This window comes from Cupressus sempervirens, chromosome 8, assembly GCF_028749045.1.
Source record: "Cupressus sempervirens isolate cs-2001-9-10 chromosome 8, ASM2874904v1, whole genome shotgun sequence".
Classification (NCBI taxonomy): Eukaryota; Viridiplantae; Streptophyta; class Pinopsida; order Cupressales; family Cupressaceae; genus Cupressus; species Cupressus sempervirens.
Genome location: NC_143125.1, coordinates 401,935,256 through 401,959,993, shown reverse-complemented (window position 1 = coordinate 401,959,993; position 24,738 = coordinate 401,935,256). Strand labels below are relative to the sequence as shown.

General features: G+C 32.5%; 1 protein-coding gene across 1 annotated transcript; it reads left to right on the top strand.

Annotated features, from left to right (window-relative positions):
- The first annotated feature begins 20,685 nt into the window (after positions 1-20,685).
- LOC149542983 (1-aminocyclopropane-1-carboxylate synthase 7-like) lies at positions 20,686-23,567 on the top strand. The gene is made up of 4 exons (XM_089797906.1): positions 20,686-21,312; positions 21,457-21,588; positions 22,005-22,165; positions 22,358-23,567. Exons 1-4 carry the CDS (start codon positions 21,148-21,150, stop codon positions 23,409-23,411), a joined length of 1,512 nt encoding a protein of 503 aa, XP_089654032.1. The 5' UTR covers positions 20,686-21,147; the 3' UTR covers positions 23,412-23,567.
- Positions 23,568-24,738: the final 1,171 nt, after the last annotated feature.

Sequence of the window (24,738 nt, the reverse complement as noted above, 5' to 3'; positions counted from 1 at the left end):
CTGACAAAAAAAATTAATGAGTACATTACTCAATTGATAGAAAATTTTGAGAATGTAATGGATACTTATTTTGATGAATTTAAGCAAAGGATGAAAAGGAAAATGAGGATATCTGAAGAGTTGGTCACAAAGTATTATAGTGACATATGTTTTCTTGTGGATATAGGCAAAAATTTTGTATAGGCAATGAAGCTGAGGAAGGCTTGGTTACAAAGTTTTGATTATGAAGTAGATAGTGATGTAGTAAGTGCAAGCATTGAAGCACTATTGAAAGAATAGATAGATATTGAGGTTGAGCCTTTTGGTAGATATGAAGAAGCTAATGCAAGAATAACTATGAATATTAAGATTTCTTCTAAGGAAAAGAAGAGGAAGAAAATGATTGAAAACCTAGAAGTAAATGTAGGCACCCTAGGCAAGTGAAAAGAACCATTACAGCTGACACAAGGTCTTGGTGAAGATGAAGAAAAAGATAGTGGTGATGAGGAAGAGGAAGAAGAATAAGGTGACAAGGGAAAATCTCTAGTTGTTGTCATGCTACCAAGAATGAAGGCTCAAGGAACCAAGAAGAAGCCAACGGTGACACCCCGCTCTCCTCCACCACAAAACAAGCCAAGGATTATGGTAGCTACTAGTGTTAAGTAGACTACAAAGCATAAAGTAGCAGAGTCTATAGAGTCTAGTGCCCTTAGAACTAGAAGAAGGAGATTGGTCAAAGGACCACCCAGGAGGCAATCTAAGTCTATTGATGAGGTAAGTGCAGACATAAGAAGCTCCCTAGGTTTATCTATTTTTAAATTTGTGAAATATGATACAATAGATAATGATGATAAAAATAAAATTAAGGAGGCTATGGTAGAAATAATCTCAAACTTCAAACTAGCTCCTAGTGAAATAGTGAAGAAGATACCTCAAGATTAAAATGATATATTGAAGATAAGATGAGAATAGGTAGAGAAGGAAGAGACAAAGATAAGGACTGATACATTAGTCAAGTTATGCTTGATCTATTATGGGAGCAATGAGACACATTTTGGAAATAGTTTAGGAGTAGATTTGTTCCTAAGTTCATAATGTTTTTGATAATATAGAATAAAGAGGAAGTTCTACAATATCAAGATGAGTTTCTTTGGAAAAAGCATTTTTGGGTTATCAAAAAAGATAGGAGAGATAGACATTATCAACATCAAAGATGATTACAATAGTGGAGAAAGCTTAAGTGTGCTGAGTCCACAAGGCAACATATACCTAGTACATTCCAACACTCCTGACACTCTAGATACTGAGCAGTCAAGGCTCACAGATACAAAGGTAGAAAATGAAGAGAAAGAAATAAGTGTAGATAATAATATTGTGTCAGGACCTCATATTGAGGAAAGTAAAGAAACAAATATAGCTAAAAAAAGTGTGATGATTGTTGTCTCGAGCATAGATGTACTAGTATGACTAAGTAGTTACACCCCTTCACCAACTCTTAAAGAAGTACCCAACAACAACACTCCTTCACAAAGCTAGAAGAGAATAATAAAAGATGTCTCACTAGAAATTGAAGTTAGTTTGGATGAAATCATTGAGATGCCAAAATTGGATTTGGTGAATCTCACCTTAGAGCAAACAATTTTCTTGCAAGAACTTTTGCCAAAGAAAAAGAGACAAGAAGAACTAAGAAGAGAGCTTAAGCAGAAGCAAGTACTACATGATGTAAATGATATTATTGTTGATGCTTTTGACATTCAACATTTTGATGAAGATGCACCAAACATCAACTAGATTGTAAATATAGTTGATCAAGTAAATTTTGGTAACATGGAGTCAAACTAGAAACTAATGGATTAGTTTGTGAGAAGATTTGAAACTAAGGTTGTGGACAAAGTTTCCATAACCATTGTCGAGTAGAAATTGCAAATACAAGAGAAAGTAAAAGTTATGCTAGAACTAATTCAGAAGGTAAAACATTTACACACAATTTTGTTTGATGCACCAAGATTCAATAATAACATTTAGGCACAAATAAATCAAATTCAAGATGAGATGAAGAGATCTAGCATCATTATTTTTGAGTGAGTAGGATCAAGTATTGATCATTATAATAATCTACTAAATGCTCAAGGTACATTGATTGAGCTTCAGGTAGCTAAAAGAAATATGATATCCAAATTGATCTCTATTCAAGCAATGATGATACCTCATTTGGAGGTCATGAAGAGAGATTTGAAAACAACACAGGATCTTATCATAGAAGATCATAATCTTTTAGTGGCTAATAGTTTAATTGATTTGGCTGCAAGACTTCAATTGAAAAATCATGTTTTGGAAGAAGCAAGAACCACATGGGATCATGCACTATCCATGATCATGAGAGTTCATAAGGAATTCATTAAGCAATATGGATTACTTCCATCTATTCCACCCCAGTAGCAGTGACATCGAATGTTCAAAAATAAGGGGGAAAATGAAAGTATAGGGGAAATGTAGGGGAAATAGATTTGAATAAAGGGAAAAATGAATTTATTATTATTTTTTACATTGTTTATTCATTATTCATTGGCATAAGTCATAGGACTTAGGGGGGAGCTCATTATTAGATTGTACTATAAAGATGTAAATATGACAAAGTGTTTTTTCCACTAATGTCAATGGGGGAGATTATCGGTATCTCTAACCGTTGTTGTCTATTAGTGTCAACCAATTAGTCATTTAAAAGGAAGAGTCAGATGGTCATCACTTCAACTAAGCTACTCTACATAGGTCAAGTCATGTACATAAGCAAGTAGGTAGAAAGTTTTATTGGAGTTGAGTAAGTGTATAGTCACCGATTATTTTAATAAAAGTCGAGATCAATAGCAACCAAGAAATTTTTAAGCATACAAGTACCGAGTGACATTGTATTTGTTGAGCAAAATACAGATTGAGCAACAATAATGTCAAGTGTCAGAAAATAGTAAAGGCTGAATAATGTAGAGTTTACACAAAAGTCAGGAATGTAATAGATTCTAAGGTAACACATTTTCAAGTCAACATGGAAGGAACATTTAATATTTGTAGAGGTTGTTATAGAGATTTTTAAGCATGAATGATTTAGGTTACATATCCCTATGATTTTTTATCAATGACTCAAATGGAGAGGCTACTATGGAACCTTCTAGAAACCTCTTTATGAAACTCTTTAAATAACTAAGATCTTAACCTAGATCTAGGTATGCATGTGCAAGAAAAAGAAAGGGAAAGAATGAAGAAGTGTATGGATGTGAACAAGGAGTAAAGTGAAGGCTCAAGATTAGATCAGAAGTTAGTAACAGGGTTCTATCACTTAATAGAGCAAGTGACCTATTCATAGAAGTGAAGGCAAAGGGGAAGACAAGTATTATCAAATCAGAGGAGGCGATCAGTTAGCAAGGAGAAGACTCAAAATTAGCTTATAGAGAAAACTAAGAGTCAGGTACTAAATCAATTTTAACTTAATTGAATCAGGGTAATTCTCTTCACATAGTGGTGTTAATGTATCTTTGTAAATCTCTTAACAAAGTCCTTACTTTGTTGTAAGTGTTAAATCCTCTAATAAGGAAAGAACTAGCAGTTTCTAAAGCTTTTAATAGAGAAAACCCCTCGTAGGATAGATCATATATTATGATCAAACATTATAACCATCATAGGTTAACTTTATTACTATAGTGGTGAAGATTTGTGGGTGTCATCCCCACCCTAGTTTTACCTTCACCTTGGAGGGTTTTTGGGTAACAAATATCATGTCATATGTTTATTTTCATGCATGCAATAGATCAAATTTATATGTTACAACATATTTACATTACAAATTTTACATGCACAAGTTTACTAATAGATGTGAGTGAATTGATGAAAGTTTAAGTGTTTAAGATTTTGATTCACCCCCTCCCCTCTCAGTGTCTTTTTATCCTATTTATGCTTCCATCAGTCAACATAGAGGTATTAGGCCTTTTTTATCAAGCATGTTACCTAATGTATTAGGTCACTAGTAATCTTAACAAGATTATTTATAATCTAGAATATTGTCATGTACATGGATCAAAATGATTCTTGTCCATTCCTTCTCTCAAATTCATGGTAAAACATGTAATCCACAACCATAAGCTACCTTAGGTGCTCAAAACCTTCCTCGAATGTCTTATCTTCATTATAAACATTATCAACCTTGTTCATTATGTCTAAAGCTCTTATAGTTTGAAGCTTTTAGTGAATATATTATCTAAGGTCTTCCATAATCAAAACTCCATATGGTATTTGTAGAAATGCCTCAACAGGGCCATTTTCCAAAGTTGCAATAGGGTTTCTCTTAAAATTATGCCTAGGTTTCTCCAAAATGTGATGAACTAGTGAAGTGTCCATTTCTACAATACTTAGTTTCAAATTTACTTTAGGATTTAACCGTATAATTAGAAAATACCTCTATTGTCATAAATTTAGGGCTTTGTCAAAAATTCGATCAAATTACTACTCAAATGCTCCAAATCACTTTTAACTCTTCTTGCTAGCTCCTTGAAATATACAAATAGACAAATGGTATCAAAATAAATCAAGTTCAACCCTTACATCTACCAAAATTTATGTATGGATTAATTATTCAAGTAATTACTCTCTTGTGATAACATACAATCATATTTTCTTATGCACTCTTAATTGTAGGTTCCTAACAATATTCCCATGCCTCCCTCAAGTATACAAAACTTTATGTTACCATTTGGGGGTTTGATGAATTTTTAAGCATATAATCCCCTATTTTATTTATAAAGATGATTGTTTAAGTTGGTAATGGGTTATCAGCTACAATTACTCATTTTATCTTGTTCTTTGTGTGTCATTTTTTTCTCTACCCATACCTTAGTGCTTGTAGACATGTCTTCTCTAACAAATATTTATTTAGATTTTCAACTTTTTTTCCTTTCACATTCTCATTCCTTCTTACATTGTTGTCCACATTTCTTTTAAAATCCATATTCTGTGATATCATGTTAGCTGTTCTCATTATGTTCATTCTACAAAATCTTATTGAATGTCCCAAATTGTTGCAAATCTGACATTCTATTACAATTTTCCCATATCTAGGTCCAAATTGATTTGTCTATAGTCTTGAATCCCTAGAAATATGCCCAAAATTGTTACACTTATGACATATAATTCTATTTCTTATGAAATTTGTTGATCCAAATAGTTTAGTAGTTGTAGGGCTAGTACTTTCATACATTCTATTATTATAGCTAGGTTTTCTACATTCATTAGATTTATGTCCATAATCAAAGAAATTATGACAATAAGTAGAAAAGGGTTTAGTATACTTACTATTGGAAACTACAATTGGAACAATTATTATGTTGGCATTGATGAACCAAACTTGATTGGTGAGACACTTGCTACCTAAGTGGAGTGCTACATCAAGATGATTGATGAAGAGGACCTAGTGGAAAGGTTGAGTTATGTGGAACTACAATGGGCACTTGATTAGTTGGACCTTAACAAGATAATGTGTTGTTCAATCATACAAATAAGTGGAGAAGATAGTTAAGTTGAATCCTATAAGAGATGATAAATGAAGGACCAAATGCATAGGCTAAATCAAGCTTCAAAGAAGAAGATTAAAGAACTTATAGTTGAAGCCAAGTTGTGCTAGTTTTAATGAGTGAACAGTAGAAGCCGAGAAAATATGGTGTTGACTAAGCACCAGCATAGATTAAGTATCAGAAAAGTTAAACCAAGAAAAGGCAGTGTAAGGTAAACAAGTAAGGTTAGTGTTTGACTGAGTTATCTAGTGATGACTGAGGCTGAGGAACACTATTTTGGACAAGTTTCATCATTTTTTATTTTGTGAAGGAAGTGAGATTCCCATTTGACATAGTTGAATTTTTGGATTGGCCAACATGCATGAAGGATAAGTATTGATGAGCTGGTACATTTAATGCAAGAAAAATTGTGTTTGAGTATTCCTAGACATGGATTCAAAGAGAAGTTTTGAGAAGTATCTAGAAGGAGAAGGGAGAAACAAAAATATGGAAGGATTTGATGAATCTGACGTAATCCTAAGATCAACATTGATGTTTAGTGGTAAAAGATCAAAGTTACTTATTTAAGGAGGTATAAGGATTAACTAGAGAGGTTAGAAGTTTTTTTTTTTTTTATAGATGAACTAGAGTAGAAGGTTGAGAAGAAGAATCAAAGCAAAGGTGAAGAGTGATTTCTTGAAAGATTTTCCAAGAAACTCAGAGACATTGATGGAGACATGAATGGAGTTCAATCAATGACTTAACATATGATCTATATTGTGATTCTTATTTACAAAGTGAGTTGTATTTAGCATATCAACCTTTTGTTACTTTCTAATCATTGTATCAGTTAAAATACTTTAAGCAAGGTTGACCTAACACTCATTTATAAAGATTTTAATCAAGATGATATTCTAATAGAATGTTCTTAAGTCCTATAAGGAGGCCATTCCTAATAGGGTGATTAAATCCTTTAAACAAGGTCACAACTAATAGTGTTTATCATAACCTTTAATAGGGTTGGCCCCTAATAGAGTCCACTTTAGAAGAGTGAAACATTATTAGCATGTTCTTGGTGTTTTTTCTGGAATTGGGTTCCCACATTAAATCTTGGTGTTATACTTGTGTGGATATTATTTGAGATATTCTAGTGTTTAATGTTTTACATTTTGCAAGTTAGTTATTATTGGGATAGTGGACTACAAGTTTATGTTAATGATAAGTTACTATAGAGACCAAGGCACTTAATGAATATATTGAAGTTTTTTGAAGTGTTCAAAAGTTGAATTGGTATATCTGGACCCAGTGATAAGTGATTTATCCCCCTCCCCCAATCTCACTTATTATAAATCATTTTAGAAATTGGTATTAGAACTTGTGTGGTTGTGAAGAAAAGTTTGAAGGGACATGAAGCTAAGGATCAAGATATGAAAAAAGGAAGTACCCAAGTTGAAAAAAGAAAATTTCCTTGCATGGAAAAGTCTGATAAAGCTTTACATGCTAGAATTGGAGATTCAATAGTATATTGCCTAGATAGCGAATACATAACAATACCTGCACCTATGACAACCCAACATATAAAAGAGAAAGGAGAGCACAATCATGAAATGTTGGAGATTGCATTTGACCAAGTCTACTCAGAGTTTGATGACATAAAGGACTACAATACTACAAAGAAGAGGTGGGAAAAGTTGGCAAAGATCCATGGATGATGTAAGAATATACTTGGAGAAAAATCATAAATCCTGAAAGGAAAGTTTGATGATATGAAGATGGGAATCAAAGAAGTTGTGAATGCTATCAAAGGATCTAATGGAAAGATAAATAATGAGAGAGTGATCGACAAGGTATTGAGAACCCTAATTCCCTATTTATGCTATTATATTTTCTGCAATACAAGAACGGATATGTACCCCTGGTAATGATTTAGCCTTAGATAGTCTAGTTGGTAGACTTACTACTTTTGAATTGTCAATTTTTGATAATTTAACTGCCCCTGGTATTGAATCATCTTTAAGTCACAATTGGTTTTACATAAGTCTAAGGAGAAGAAAGGAAAGTATGAGGATAGTGAGAGAGAATCTTCTGATGATGATCTTGAGGATCTTGAACCATTATTGGCTAGAAGAATACCAAGAGGCAAAGGAAAATTCAAAAGTAAACTTCCTATAATATATTTTTCATGCAATAAGTTGGTCATATTGTTGTAGAATGTCCTAATAGGGGTGAAAAGGATGAAAGGAGACACAAAAATTTCAAAGGAAGAAGAGATGGAAGAGGGAAAAAAGGATACAAAGACTACAAGGATATGTCATGTAAGCTTTGGTAATTTGGTAAGCATTAGTAAGATGAAGAAAGTAATAGGATTATACCAATTGAAGAAACCTGATAATATAATGTGTAAACAATGCCAATTGTGAAAAATGATAAATTCTAGTTTCAAAAGAAAGACTTATACTTCTAATGTTATTTTAGATTTGGTTCATATTTATCTTTTTGGACCTATTGGAGTACAAAAATACTGTGGTGAAAAATATTTTATTCTATTTGTTAATGACTACTCTAGGATTATGATTGTGATATTTCTTAAAGAAAATCTAATGTATTTCAAAATTTTAAGTGGTATCTAGCTAGAGTTGAAAAAGAAATAGGAAATATCTTGAAGTGTCTAAGATCTAATAGGGGAGGTCAATTCATATGTGAGGAATTCAACTTATTTTGCAATGACATTGGAATCAAGAGATAGATGTCTGCACTGGGGATCCCTTCACAACGATATAGATGAAAGGAGGTATAGATCAATCATGGATTGTGCTAGGACATTGATAATGGAGAAGAATGTTGCACCTAAGTACTAAAGAGGTGGTGTAAGTACAATAATTTGTAGCTTGAATATAGTACAAATCAAGTTAGGTACAAATATTACACCTTTTGAGTTATGGTATGGTTATGCACCTAATGTGAAATATTTCAAAGTTTTTTGAAGAAAATGCTATATGATGAAAGACTATAGACATATAAAAATTGATGCAAAGATTGATGAAGGTATATTCTTAGGATATTTCACTAAGAGAAAAGCATACAAGTGTTTGAATTCTAACATTGACAAAGTTGTTGAAAGTGCAAATGTGAAAGTTGATGAATATGCAACAAATAATGAAGTTGAATGAGAAGGAACATGAAGATTACAAAATTTTCACATAAATTGATGAAGGTGAGCCCAACACTTTACCTAAACCTAAGAAGAAAGTTGTTAAGCATCAATAGCTAGTGCAGGCGAAGTTACAACAACAATGTGTTGAGCATCAAGAAATTGGTGCCCAACATCAGGGAGATCATATTGAGCATCAAGAAGAGAATGTCGAGCATTAGTAGGTGAGTGCCACATAACTAGTTGTAATAACATAAAAATGGTCACCTAGACTATAAATCCCCTTTCTAGCATTTTTTTCTAAATTTATCAAACCACTTATTTTGATCAAATCATCAAAAATCTATTTATTCGATTATAACCTATGGTTTTGCCACTTTATCCTAAATCTCTTATTCAATAAAAAGAACATGCTCCCTTTTAATTTTAAAAAATCCCCACTTATCACTTATCCTAAGTGTGCACACAAAGCATTATTTCTATTTTAAAAATAAAGAAAAAGACTTTTTGGCTACACATAAATGCACAATTTTATATGTGAGAGGAATCTTATATTTTTAAAATAACTTTAATTCTCCTCCACACATTTCTTTCCCTCTCAAAAGTCAACCATTTTTTCTTATTGGTTGAGATACTTGTGTACATAGATCACTCAAGATGCATTCTCCTCCCTTTCTTATGCCACTTTTTCCTCTTAATCTCCACTGTCCATTTTTCTTTAAAAGGGAAGGCTCTCTCCTCATTCTAGAATCTTAGTCTCTCATGCTAAAATTGTGTTGTAGGATTTATAGGTGCTTTTGGAGCTTTAAAGGGCTGAATCATTCTTGCACTCTTGCGTTTTTAGCTTAGCTCTCATTCTACTTGCATTATGGCATTCTTTTCTTAGCTTTCTTTTATGCTCTAGATTAGGTTACATAGATTAACTAGGTGTTTACTGTAACTCTCTTATTATTTTTCATCTCATTTATTTTAGTTCTTGCATCCTTTATCTTATTGCATTCCATTGTGATTCTTGGATGCTAGCATTCTTTCTCTCATCTTTGAATCTCTCATTCTAAAGTGCACCTTGCAAGGGTTACAAAAATTGGTTCATTTGAGAGCCACCATCTCATAGCCTTTTCACATCATAGATAGAGAGCTATAAGTTGCCTCTTGAGATGCCCTCTTTCATGGGTATTCTCAAGAATAATGGTTTATAGAAGTGTGACACATTTTTGTATACTTTTTAATATCAATTTTACTCCCTTGGAAGACTCTTATGATAAAATTTTGCAAACACTTCTTGGTACTAAGATAATCACATTTACTAAGTCTAACTCATATAGAAACCCATTCTTAAATGTCTATTGTGATTATCTTTGACATAATGAGCATATGAAACATAAAATCCAATATCTTATTGATAATGGGATTGTTGATACCTCTAATGACTCATGTGGCAAGGATACTTCTCTTAAGAAAGATCATATTAATGAACCTATGTCTAGTGATGATTTTATTGATACCTTCACTTCTTCTGACATGCATGAACTTCCTAAATCTTCAAATACTTTCAGCATACCTCCATCAAACAAAGAACCTAATTTTTTCCACATTGACTATGCATATCCTCAAGGGCTACCTCTAAAAGAAATTCAAACTAACCTATACTTGGCTGCAAATCTTTTTGTGCTACTAAGGCTAAATATCCTCAACCTTCATGCAATGCTATGTCTACTATGCTCACTTCCATTAGTCCTTCATTACCTCTTCAAGATTATTTCATGCAAACCTCACAAGCTCATTTTTCCTTATAAGTGGCTCAATGTTAAGAGGAATCTCAAAATCCTAAAGATATAAATGTCAAGAAAGATCAAGATCAAGCACCCTTTCATCTCCTTCAAGCTATCACTCTTCCATATCTTATATCTTACCCACCTCCTAAGTATGATGAAGAAACCACTTCCACTACCTCTATTGAGCTTACTGAAAATCATGAGAAAAGTTCTATGCCTATTCTATCTAAAGAAACATGTCAATATCAAAGTGTCCCCTCATGTTCTACTTCTCCATATCCACTTCAAAACTATGTTCAAGCTTCAAATGCTCCTATAAAATCTACTCACGAGTCTATTGATGACCATGATCATCTTTCTCACTCTAAAGATGTGGATATCCCTACTCACTATCCATTTGCATCTCCCAAATCTATCCTTGGTCCTTATCCATCTAAGCTAATCCTTCCAACCTTCTAGCTCTCCTATCATACCTCAAGATCAATAAAGGCACTCATCCTTGATGAATTTCATCCATCTATCCATTTAAATCATTTGTATCAGCCTTGTTCATCCACAAATCCCAAGTCTTTTGCAAGCAATTTGGATGATCAACTTAAGAACAAACAGAAGAATTCATTTAAAAATGAAGATCAATATGTCTCATTTGATCTACATGTGAATGATAAAAAAGAAATAATATTTAAGAGACCACAAAGATCCACTACCCAAAGAGCTAAATCAAAGCAAATATGGGTTTCTAAACCCATTATTGAAGAAATGTGTTCTAAAGTATCCAAAGGAAAATCTAAAGCTATATGGATTCCCAAGTCTCTCTTGGAAGACTTGAATATTCAACATAAATCCTAGTTGACATTCAAGCTTCTGAGGGCTTCCACTTCATCTTCTTTCAAACATATTTGTCAAAAGATTTCAAAGCCTTCCACTCTATCTTCCTCCAAAATTACTCTGCTGCCTCATATGTCTAAACCTCAAGCTATTTCCTTCATCCTCTCTTCCTCACTCCATCATCCTTAAAGTTGTGTGTCAATGTTGTTCATTACCACTTTTTCACCTACTCTTATGCACTATTTTCAAGCTTACACTTACCTGCTATCCATATTCCTTGTAGCTTTCCAATGTATGAAATCTTATCCTCCATTTTTTTCTACTACCATCTCTCTTCCATCACCCTATAAACATATTTGAGAATACCTTTCTATGGTCTTGGATTATCATGAATTATCCTTCCTATAGGAACACTATCCAAGTGTTGAAGATGTATGAGACAAAGTTAATTCAAGATGTTGAAGTGTCTTTGGTATCATTAGTAGTGAAAAAGTGGGAGAGATTATATAGTTACCATGGAAACATGGGTAAAGTGGGAGAGATTGTGTAAACGATTAAAGAGTGAGAGATTAAAGATGAGAGAATACATAATGAAAGAGGGAGAGTATATTATTAATGAGGAAGAGTATGTACTGTACAACATGGAGGAGACCATGAAGTTATTAACATATAAAAATGAAGTATTGCATAGATAAGAATCATAATCAAACTAAGGATATTAATGAAGATATATTACTGAACATAGAGGGAGTTGATTGAATCAAGATAACAGCTTTGAATTGCATGGTTACTTGAAGTGATGTGTTTCCATCAATGCCAAAGAGGGAGATTATTGGAAACTACAATTGGAACAATTTTTATGTTGTCATTAATGTCCAACCTTATTGGTGAGACAGTTGCTACCTTAGTAGAGTGTCATATCAATATGATTGATGAAGAGTATTTGAGAAGAAGAGATAACAAGAGGACCTAGTGGAAAGGTTGAGTTATGTGGAACTACACTGGGCACTTGATCATTTGGACCTTGACAAGATAATGTGTTGTTTAATCATAACTCTGAGTGGAGAAGATAGTTAAGTTAAAGCCTAGAAGAGATGATAAATGAAGGACCAAATGCATAGGCTAAATTAAGCTTCAAAGAAAAAGATTAAATAACTTATAGTTGAAGTCAAGTTGTGCTACTGTCAATTGAGTGAATAGTAGAAACTAAAAAAATATAGTGTCGATTGAGCACCAGGAAAGATTGAGTATTAGAAAATTTACACCAAGTGAAGATAGTGTAAGATGAGCAAGTAAGATTAGTGTTTATTGGGTTACCTAGTGATCAAAAAGGCCGATGAATATAGTTTTTTCCGAGTGCCAACATTTGTTATTTTGTGAAGGAATTGAGATTCCCAGTTAACATAGTTGAATTTTTGGATTGATCAAAGTGCGTGAAGGATAATTATTGATGAGATGGAACATTTAATGCAAGAGAAACTATGTTTGAAAATTTCTAGATATAGATTCAAAGAAGTTTTGAGAAGCATCTAACAGGAGAAGGGAGAAACAAAAATATGGAAGGATTCGATCAATCCAATGTAACCCTAAGATTAACAATTATGTTTAAGTGAAAAAATATCAAATTTACATATTTAAGGAGGCATAAGGATTAACAAAAGAGGTGACCAGTTGCTAATTTTGTTGACAAGAGAACTAGAGCAAAAAGTTGAGGAGCAGAGAAGAGGTGAATAGTGATTGCTTGAAGGATTTTCCAAGAAGATCACAAATAGTGATGGAGACATGAATGGAGTCCAGTCAATGACTTAGAAGATGAGCTACATTGTGATCTATATTTGCAAAGTGAGTTGTATTTATTACATCAACCTATTGTTACTTTCTAACCATTGTATCAGATAAAACACTTTAATCAAGGTTGACCTAATAATCATTTGTAAATCCTTTAATCAAGGTGACATTCTAATGGAATGTTCTTAAGTCCTCTAACAAGTCCACTCCTAATAGGGTAATTAAATCCTTTAATAGGGTCACACCTAACAATATGTATTGTAACCTTTAAAAGAGTTGGCTACTAATAGAGCTTATTTTAGAAGAGTGAAAAATTGGTAGCATATTACTAGTGGTTTTTCCTAAACTGGGTTTCCACATTAAATCTTAGTGTTATACTTGTGTGGATTTTATTTGAGATTTTTTACTGTTTAATGTTTTATATTATGCAAGTTAGTTATTATTGGGACAGTGGACTAGAATTTTATGTTATTGATAAGTTACTATAGAGACTGAGCTACTTAATGAATAGATCTAAGTTGTTTGAAGTATTCAAAAGTTGAATTGGTACATCTAGATTTGAGGATAATAGATTCACCCCCCACCCCCTAACCCCCTCTCTCAATCATCCTAAATCATTCTAACACTTACTTGCACAGTTTGTCTTCATATGCCCAAGCTGATTAGATGCAAAGTATTTTCCATTAAATTGTTTCTTTACTTCTTCAAATTATTCAAGTTGATTAAGTATTTCTTTATTTAGGTATTCTTTCTAATTAGGTGGTTGGTTCACTATGTCTTGTTCCTTAGTAACTTCGTATCCTTTAGTGCATCCAATCCATGTTTTATCTCCAACATATCTTTGTGTCATAATATTCTCATCAAGCTTCTCAATGCTTGAATATAACTTCTCAAGATGTTGTTTTGTTTGTGTAAGGTCTTCTTTTAATAAAGTGTTGTACTTTTCAAGTTCTATATATTTTATCTTAGTAGTCTCAAGTTCAAATGTCACCTTGGTAAGTTTGGATTTCATATATGCATTCTTATATCTCAAGTATAACTGATTTTTCTTCTCATCTTCCATCATGCTCATCTTCAAGTTTGTAGTTTCAAGATCAAGTTTCAAAAATTCATTCTCTTTCTTAAGTTTAGAAAATGCTTCACAATCCTTGATATGATCATGTGAAGCTTTCTTTTTCAATCTAGATGATTCAACCTCCTCTTTCAAATTTTTAATGAAATTGTGTGTTGCATCTCTAAGTTTGATCTTTAATTTGTTTATTTCTTTTGTAATTGTATCAAGTTGCTCAATATATTCCTTAATATTCTTTTGCAACTGATCCATATCCATAGAGATCTTACTCAAGTTGCTAAGCCTCCTCTAAGGAACTATGCTCTGATACCAATTGTTAGAAATAGGGAATACTTAGAGGGGGTGGGGGGGAGGGGGTTGAATTAGTGTTCTACAAATTTTTTCAACTATTGTTATTATTAACAATCTTTAAACTTGCATATATGATCAAATAGAAAAGCTAACATAAACATAACACATGAAGCTCATAACACCATTATTTGTTAACTAGGGAAACCCTGGCCAAGGGAAAACCCTCAAAATGATCCAATAATAAAAATTAGCTTGTGAAAGATATTGAACTTGATAGGAGTCTATTACATGCATATAGTGTATATGTCCTTGTTAGAGGACTAGGTCTTGTCAAAAGCCTCAACCTTGTTAGGAGATGGTATTACAATACAATAGAATATAAGAAGAGCCCACTACTCAAACATGAAAATACAACATTATAATACTATCATTAGAGATAGATACAAATCCTTTACACAGATCTAATATCTTCAATATCTAATGTCATTTTGATGCCTTCTTCAAAACTAATTGTACAATCATACTACTCTATACTAGCATCAAATTTGTATCAATACTTATCATAGAAAGTATGCATTTAAACATCATATCATTACAATACAATGCTACACTTTGCTAAACAAAAGTGTTCTTTCTTGTAGTGCCTACCCCTAGTTTACTTTTCATGTTATATTGCCAAATTCTTTTAGGCCAACTTTATGGTTATATTTTATGATTTAGTGGTACCTGGTTACTTGATTTGATTGAATGTTATTTCATAATCAGTTTATATATTTGATGAGCTACTTGATTCTTAGTCATTTCATGTGTTTATGTTTATTTTTTCGATGATGATGTTTCATATGTTCATATAGTGATTTTAGTTATTTTATGATAATAGTTAGATGGATGATTTATATGCACTTTTCTATGGTCAATTACCCCATACTTGCATGTGTATGGTGTACATGTATTTTTTACTTTATGTTTGACATTTCTGATGTGGTTGAGGGAAGGAATTGTAGTCACCTACTAGTTGGGATTTACATGATGCACCACTCCCCACCATTACCTGTTTACTTTAGATATATATGTATATGTACATGTTCAATTTTTATACATATTGCAGATACCGAGCATTGACTTTCCTAAATTTCCAAGATGAGTGTGCTCTATCATAGTATCTCAATGGTAAAGAGGGGAGATAGTTCTTGAGTCCAAATCCTAACCCTACGCCAATTTTCCTAGAAAGTAGGACAAGTAACTGAGTTATTTACACCCCCCCCCCCCGAATTCATCAAGTGATGTGAATTTTAGATTTTGATTTAGTACTTTGTCTTGAAAATAGGTTTTCATATTTAGTTTTGTGGGTCTATTTTGATTTTCAGTTAGAATTAAATCAAATTAAAGAAATATTAAATGATTAAATGTAACAATAAATTTATAAAGAAAAATCAATTTTAATTATATTTAATTAATTGAAAAATCAATTAAATAGAAGAATTAAATTTAAAAGATTTAATTAAAATTCCAAATTTGGCATAATTATATTTGTTTAATTTAATAATAATTAATTTATGAGTCATTTTTATAATACTCTCTCTCTCTCTCTCTCTATACATACATACATACATACATACATACATACATACATACATATATATATATATATATACATGCATATACATATACATATACATATACATACAAGGTTGATTATTTTTTTTTTTTGTGATTAATTCTTTTGATTATTAGTAAGGCTTGAGTAGATTTGAACTAATGATCTCCCAATTAAGAGGCTCACAATTTACCATTGTGTTGTAGACTCTTACCCAACTCTAAATATTATTACTATTTAAATTAATAAATATACTTTTAAAATGTGGCTTGTTACTTAATAAAGGCAAGAGAGAGTAAATTAAATTAAGTTTATTTAATTAAAATGGAAAAAGTTTGCACATGAAATTAAAATAATAATAAAAAGGTTTTTCATGTTTGTAAAATTAAAATTCTAAAGGAGAAAGCTCTTTATTAAGAAATTAGAGCTCATTTCTCCACACACAGGTTTGGAGGAGCGAATTTTCGAAAAGGGTTTTGAGAAGATGTGAATTCTCATGATCTCTAAGCGTTTGTCTAGTTGGCACCAAATCGAGGTAAGAATGTTGTTTGAGATTATCACATTAGTTTGTTTCGAATCTTTCCTTTGTCTTCTCTATTCTTGTTTGAAAATCTTGTTTTTGAAATGGCTTTGTTTGAAACCTTCGTTTGAGTAATTATTGTTCTTCATTATTGAAACGTTTGTGAATGAAAATCAAATTTGAAACCCTCGTGTTGAGAAATAACGTTTGGATTATCAACATGGATAAGGTTTTTATTTATTTATGAATATGATCTATATAAAATTGGTATTTGATTTGAGAAAACCTTTGTCATTTCTTTAAAAAACAAAAAAAGAGGACTATTAGAAAAAGTTGAATACCAGGTCTCTATTTGGAATTTATAAAAAAAGTATTAATACAGGGTGTGTTTTGTATTGTTTTTATTAAAAAATAATAATAATTATTTTTTTTTTTTAAAAGAGGAGGGGCCATGACCTCCCCCTAGTTGCCAAAGTAGTGCACACTGCCAAGGCATCAAACACTACTAAACCAATGGGCTGCCAAAACAACTAGGGCACTAAGTGACCTCCCCAAAATTAGGGAATGCGATATGCAAATTGCATTTGAGGTTTTGCATTATTAAATTCATTTTTTAAATAGTAATATTAATATTATAATTATTATTATATTATTTAATTTAATAATAATTATTGTTAATAAATTAATCTATATTATTTTATAAATAATTTAATAATTATTATTAAATTTAGTAATAATATTTAATTATAAGATGTTGTTATATTGTATGGGTTTTTATTTAAGTAAAAAAAATCTCATTAAAAATTTCAAGAATGTTATTTTAGAAATGGTTCAGTTTATATGAAAATGATTTTTATACTAATGAAATTTTACTACTTTTGTGAACTCGAAAACTTTTTCAAATGTGACACTTTGAAAACAAAAACTTGAACCCTTTTGTAAATCAAACCTTTATGCTTTCAAACCAAATTAACTATGAAACTACACTTGTGAAATGCTTGATGTGATGTATGGTTAATTTTATTGTGGTTGGGTTTGACTTATTATGTTGACTAGTTAAGTATGTTTACTAGAGGCTTGGGGGATCTTGTTCCATGATGATGTTATGTATAATATTTTGGTCATAATCTTTTATTCCCAACCATTATGATGCATTCATGTAATTCTATGATGAGTTTTATTGGTTATTTGCTAGTGCTTTCCAGTTGCGTGTATAGGACTGGGGTGATTAATGTGATTTTCTTGGTGTAACCTATGAGGTTTTGATAAGTCAGTTTCTTGTTCAGGAATGAGGTGAATATTTTGATTTTATGAGTTATACTTTTATGAGCTTAGGGTAGGTTATCTATGTGTATGTTGAGAAGTGGCTTGCAATGGAGGTCGAAGCCCTAAAGAAGTTGCCTAGGTAACCCATTGCAAGTTGTTTAGATAAGTGATAACATTTCATTAAATGGATTAAAATGAATTAACAAGATTTAGTGTTTTATGTTGCCCACGCCTTGAGTGCTAGTACATGCTAGGATGGGAGTAGACAAGATGTTTGGTTGCAACCTTGCCTCGTTAGTATGCCTTGTATGTACGAAAGGATACTGTTGCCTCATAGAGTTACTAGGGGGACAAAATCTAGAGAGGCTGCTAGGGTAGCCTTAGAGTTGGCTCATGCGATGACACTTTCTCACTTACATAGTAGATTTCCTACATGTCTTTGTTGCCTCTGGGTTTAGATGTTACTTGTGTCTTCGTACCTTTGAGATAGATTTCTATTAGGATTTCCTTGACCTGGATGATGGTTATGACTATTGGATTGTTATCCATATGGGACTTGAGATTATCTCCTCAACATAGTGGGAGTTGGCCATTTAGGTTCTATGAGATCGAGTGGTAGTGTTTCTTATACCATTGAGATCTAACAACTGGATGTTGTTGTTGGATGTACTTGTGCAGTTGTTCCTTTCATTTTGATCTTGTGTTTATGTTTGGTGATCATATTATGATGTATTGTACTTGATTATCTGGAGATCTTGTGAGATGTTGTATCTTATCATGATGTATATTCTATAAGCATTTCATACCCTGACACTTGTACAAAGGATGATTATGCATTTTGATTATGCCATGTGGCATCTTATGTACTTGTATGTTATTTCGTTTGATTTCATAAATATGGTTATCCTATAATGTGGACTTTGTTATACATATCATATTTAATCTTAAATAAAACTTATGTATGTGATTCAATGTCATGAAACCCTTGAGAGATGTCGATGTTATTGTATTGCTTATGTATGTGAGTTATTGCTTCCACTATGTTATCTCTTTTTGTTTTAATCTTTCAAAAAAAAATGTTTAGCAAACTTAGTGACTTAATAGGTTAATTTCTTTTAGGTTCCTTGGAGGGGTGTTACATTTCTTTTATACCAAAATCTTGGTTCTGTCGGCCTTGTTGCTTGATACTTTGCTAAATATTTTGAATTAAAATTTTCTAGTTATGGGTTAACATCTAGGATGTCATCCGAAGATTGTCAAGTAATTATTTTGGTGAACCAAAACAATTCCTTAACCAAAATAACTTTATTATGCCTTTAGCTCTATTTTGAATTAGTAAACAGTTATTGCTAAAACTGTAATAACGCTATTCATACATAGCCAAACCTTTATCGCTTTTACCCACATGCCATAAACACTATATTCTTCCTTCTTGTAAGTGCACATAAGCTAAAGTTCCTCTAATGAACTACGCTATACAAAATATGTTGAATGTGTATTATTTTGCTAATATGTACCTAGACAAATTTCTAAATTATTATACCTTTAGATTTATCCTTTCATTTTTCCTTCTCCAAGTAAGATTTATGTTGTCATGAATGACAACCCTTAATAAACAAGCAACCGAAATGAGGGGTTGACCCAATTGAAACTAAAATCTTCTACAAAGACCACATACCAACATTAACAAGTAAAAAATAGCTGCAAATCACTGACAACTACCAAATTAATCATCAAACAAGTTCAACTGCATGTTCATCTTGCTAAGTTATGAAATTAATTTCTCCTATATCACCTGTTCTCATCATGCCACTTCATAATGTCTTAACATGTGCACTCCCTAATCTAGTAAAAAAGTAACAATATGACAAGCTCATGCAAATCCATGAGGACCTCTGACAAAGTCATTAGATCCTTATGATTATGTGGATGAATAAGTTATGGAATGACCTTCATATATAAGACACAAGTCAACCATATGTAGTGTTGCTAGCATGTGGAGAAACATTTCTTTCAATTGTTAGTACTCATTCACAACTTTGCAACATTAAATGTTACCCCCAGAAAATTGTTATAGACATACAAAGACACTTAAAGAAGCTACTATTTGCATGTGGATTTAAGAGGTATCATTCACTAAGACATAGGTTAATGAAAGACTGAGACCAAGGCACTTTGGATACTCGAGAAAAGGAAGGTAATAATGAGAACCATTGGGATTGACCAACTAAATTGGTAACAATGAAAAAATGGACAATAACATTGATGTCTACAAATATGTAATATGCATTAGTTAAAACAAGAAATCATCTAAAGAAGTCAACAACGAATTAGAACAAAAACCATACTTATGACACAATGACTACTTTTATTTCAATTTTACAAACTCTAATAGATTAAAACACTGTATACAACAAAAAAGACATCCAAATCATGTATATTTTATAGCCTCAATAGATATACACAGTCTATTTAATTCTTCTCTTCTCACCTCTCTCTCCTAATATGTGCCCTCCTTCCTTCTCTACCTCTTCAAATTGAATAGTAGTTCACAAACCAATATATCATTAATATAAACGATCCACTAACCCTTATTATATAAATATAATTCTTAAAAAGATTGGATCATTGCAGATTCTTAAAAATATAATTCTTTAACACTTTTTCATGATTATTATAATAAAATGGAGATTGTAGTTCATTCGACTACCAATTCCACTTCACTTTCTACCTAAAACATTCCCAATATAATTCATGATTTGTGGATTAAAGGTGGTTATTTATTGTTTCTGTTCAAAAGTTTGAATGTAACGTCAGAGTCTCCGCATACAAAAAAAAATTGTGTTCAACGCAAGGAAATTCAAAGAATTTGACTTTGTTGGAGATAACGACGCCAAGCGGGCACGAGTGTGGTCTTCTCTGACTGCCAAGAAAAGAGAGTAAGCTTCGTGGATCTATCAAACCGAATCATCCGGAGTAACTTGTGCTCTCCATAAACGTGCTCCGCGCGATCGCAGACCCTGACTTTCCATATTCTCCAAGTTTCCTCTTCAACGTTGGAGAGTAGACACTGACTTTCCTCCTCTTCTCCTCTGCCTATAAAAATGGGATGCACCGTCTCATACCCATCAGAGATAAAGAGCAAAGAACAAGCAAAGAAAGAACAATTCCAAGGCCGTAGTCTGCCAGTTTGTTTTGTAAGGAAGGACCAGCCTTCTTGTTTTGACAGCTTAATATTTCAAAAACATTAAGTACCATACTCATCTCCTGATTTCGCCCATAGATAAGAAGCAATTCTAAGGCAAAAGCAGAGGAATAAGAGGAATAAGGAAGGATTAAGAGGAGGATGATGATGCAGGTGCCAAGTACGGCCCTATCAAGGAGGGCAACATCGAATGGGCACGGGGAGGACTCTCCTTACTTTGATGGATGGAAAGCCTACGACAGAAACCCCTACCATCCTCTCACTAACCCATCCGGAGTTATTCAAATGGGCTTGGCAGAAAATCAGGTTTCCCTCCACTCCCCCATTAATCCCCAATCTTTACCAGTATTAACTAGTGTGCGAGATTTGAATACCACTTCTCTGTTTTGCAGAGCAATAAGTTAATTAATGGCATTGCCCTTTTCTAATGAACATGTTTCTGTCTTGCAGCTTTCATTCGATTTGATAGAGAAGTGGGTGAGAGAACACCCAGAGTCTTCCATTTGCTCGGAGGAGGGCATTGGCAGCTTTAGGGAGACTGCCAATTACCAGGACTACCATGGCCTCCCCAAGTTCAGAGAGGTACATATTATCAGATGGAAAATAGTTCTATTGTGGAAACTTCATTATCATTCTATTTTAATATTTCTTAGTTCAATGATTAAATAGTCAATGGGCATTTTTATATATCATCATATTTATAATATTTGTTGACTCAAACCTAACTTTTCATTGATGACATGGATGATGGTGACACGTAGTCTAGACTCTAATTCAATAAGTTTGATAACATTTCATTGATGAGACGAATGATGCTTACAAATAGTCTATTCAATAAAATTGATTGTTAAACTAATCAATTGACATTAGATATTGTAGCATATAGTCAAATTCATAAAAATATCAATTCTTATTAAGAAAACTATTCAATTCAGCTTAATTTATCTATTATTATAATATGATTATATTAACCACTTTATAATGGATTGATAATATAGGGCATTGCATTATTTATGGAGGAAGTGGGAGGAGGAAAAGTAAAATTTGATAAAGATAGAATCGTTCCCACCGCAGGTGCAACTGCAGCTCATGAGGTGCTAACATTTTGCTTGGCAAATTCAGGAGATGCTTTCCTTGTTCCATCCCCATACTATCCAGGGTAAGTAAAACTTAAACCTTTTACCACTAATCTACTACTTTTTGAATTTTCGTGCAAATATATTTGAGATTCATCTTATTTATCAACCAAATATAATTTTTTTTGTTTAATTCTGTTCAATGCAAACAAATATTGGAGCCAATTTTACAATTAATAGATAAATCTAATGTAAATGCAAATGTTGACAAACAGGTTTGATAGAGATCTAAAATGGCGGACTGGAGTAGAGTTGATACCAGTGGAGTGTTGTAGCTCCAACAATTTTCAGGTGACTGAGAGAGCACTTGAAGATGCATACAATGAGGCCAAGTGTCGTAAGATAAGAGTGAAGGGAATTCTAATAACAAATCCATCAAACCCATTAGGAACCACAATGGATGAGAAAACATTGAGAAGCATACTAGATTTTGCAACACACAAGAAGATTCATCTCATTTGTGATGAGATTTATGCAGGATCAGTATTTTCTGGTCCAAGGTTTGTGAGCATTGCAGAGGTGGTGCAGAGTCAAATGGAGCGTGATCATGTTCACATTGTTTATAGTCTATCAAAGGATATGGGACTCCCTGGCTTAAGAGTAGGAGCCATATATTCGTATAATAACAAGGTTGCTACTACAGCTCGTAGAATGTCAAGTTTTTGCATGGTTTCTTCACAAACACAATACTTGTTGGGTGAAATGTTGACTGATAGGGAATTTGTGAGAGAATATATTAAGGAGAATAAGAAGAGGCTACAAGAAGCACATAGTGTGTTTGTGAAGGGATTACATGAGGTGGGTATTAAGTGTTTGGCTAGTAGTAATGCAGGGCTTTTCTGTTGGGTGGACCTCCGCCATCTTCTCCATAAGGACTCGGAGCTTTCACTTTGGAAAATAATAATTGAAGATATCAGATTGAATGTATCACCTGGGATGTCATGCCATTGTAAAGAGGAAGGATGGTTTAGGTTCTGCTTTTCTAATATGACCTTGACCACCATGCAAGAATCACTCTCTAGAATTAAGCGTCTAGTAGATAAGAGGAGCATGGTGTCCACAATCTCTCCCTCATCTACATTACCATTTCACACAACTCGTCCTAAGAATCTCTTCCTCTCTATAGATGGAACTCCAATAAAAAATATGAGTTTCCATAATAGCCCTCACACCCCAATTACATCCATGTGTGGTCTAAATAGCCCTCACACCCCAATCAAATCCATGTGTTATCACAATAGCCCTCACACCCCGATTGCATCTAGGTGATGTCCAAATAATTTCTATATTGATCACCAAAATCCCTTCATTTCTTTTCATGATGAATCCAATTCGTTACTCTTGGTTTGTTCAGGAGAAGCAATTCTCTTGAACATCCCGATGTAAAAGTTATTTTATTCAATAAAATTTTATCACAATTTTTTATTGGTGAACTACTCATGAACCTAATATATTAGATCATATCGGTTATTTTTATAAAAAAATCTACATTAAATTAATATATTTATTTTTAATTAAACAAACATGTCCTCTATGTAATGCATACTAAAGGTTTCATGTAGTTGAAATAATTCTCTATTATTTTAGACTATTATGCAAAGAGCCTATACTTTTCAATAATCAAATACTTATAGTAATTTTATGTATCCCTATTTAAAAGTGGTAAATAAATGTTGATAATGTCGATGCAATTCTATTAAATATTTGTATTAAGACGTTAAGATTTTTCACCAATATTTAAAAGAAGTCACCCCACCATGGATGTTGAATGTTTTGAAATAAAAAAATTACATGGGTCTTTTGAAAAAAGGTGTTGTCTCCTTTTAAAGATGACAAATTTTCAATTTGCTTTGAAAACAAAAACAAAAAATTGAGTGGGGCCCACATTAAAGTTGTTTATATATTATTATTATTATTCAAATAAGCATGACACTTTTCATAATGTCTATTTGTCAACTTCTTATACTCATTTTTGAGTCCTATATTGTAGTATTGGTTCCATGATTTTGATATTTTTCATGTTTTTAAGTCCCATAGGTCCGCTTCTCATGGCTTTGGTAATATGCTTTGCATAAAGAGTCCAAAATTTGATTTATATTAAAAGTTGGAGAACATGTTAGGTGTACCTTTTATTGGTTTTTTAATTTTTTTATTTTGATGAGTATGGAAAGTTGTTTTCTTATTTATTTAATCCTTGGTTACTTTAAATTAAGGTGCAGGTAATCGATATACATACAAATCAAGAGGCAAAACCTTAAGGGAGCGCATACTTTTATGCAATGTTCAAGATGTCAAAGTAGATTACTAATTTGGTGCAACTTGGTACAATTTTACACATGTTTACATATTTTGAGTTTTGATGGTGATAATTCCAAGCATCTTGAGTTTGAGGACATAGTTTAGGACTTAGAGCCTCATTCGGGTAATAGTTGAGTGCAAGTATAATGTTGTTGTTGATTATGGTGTTACGAGTATGTAGGTAAATATTTTTCCTTTATTATGATCATATTTGTAATGATCGATGTTGATTTGGTTTGATGTCAGGAAGTTGTTGCTTCTATCTTGGTACTTGATTTTGGAAATATTTTTAAAATAG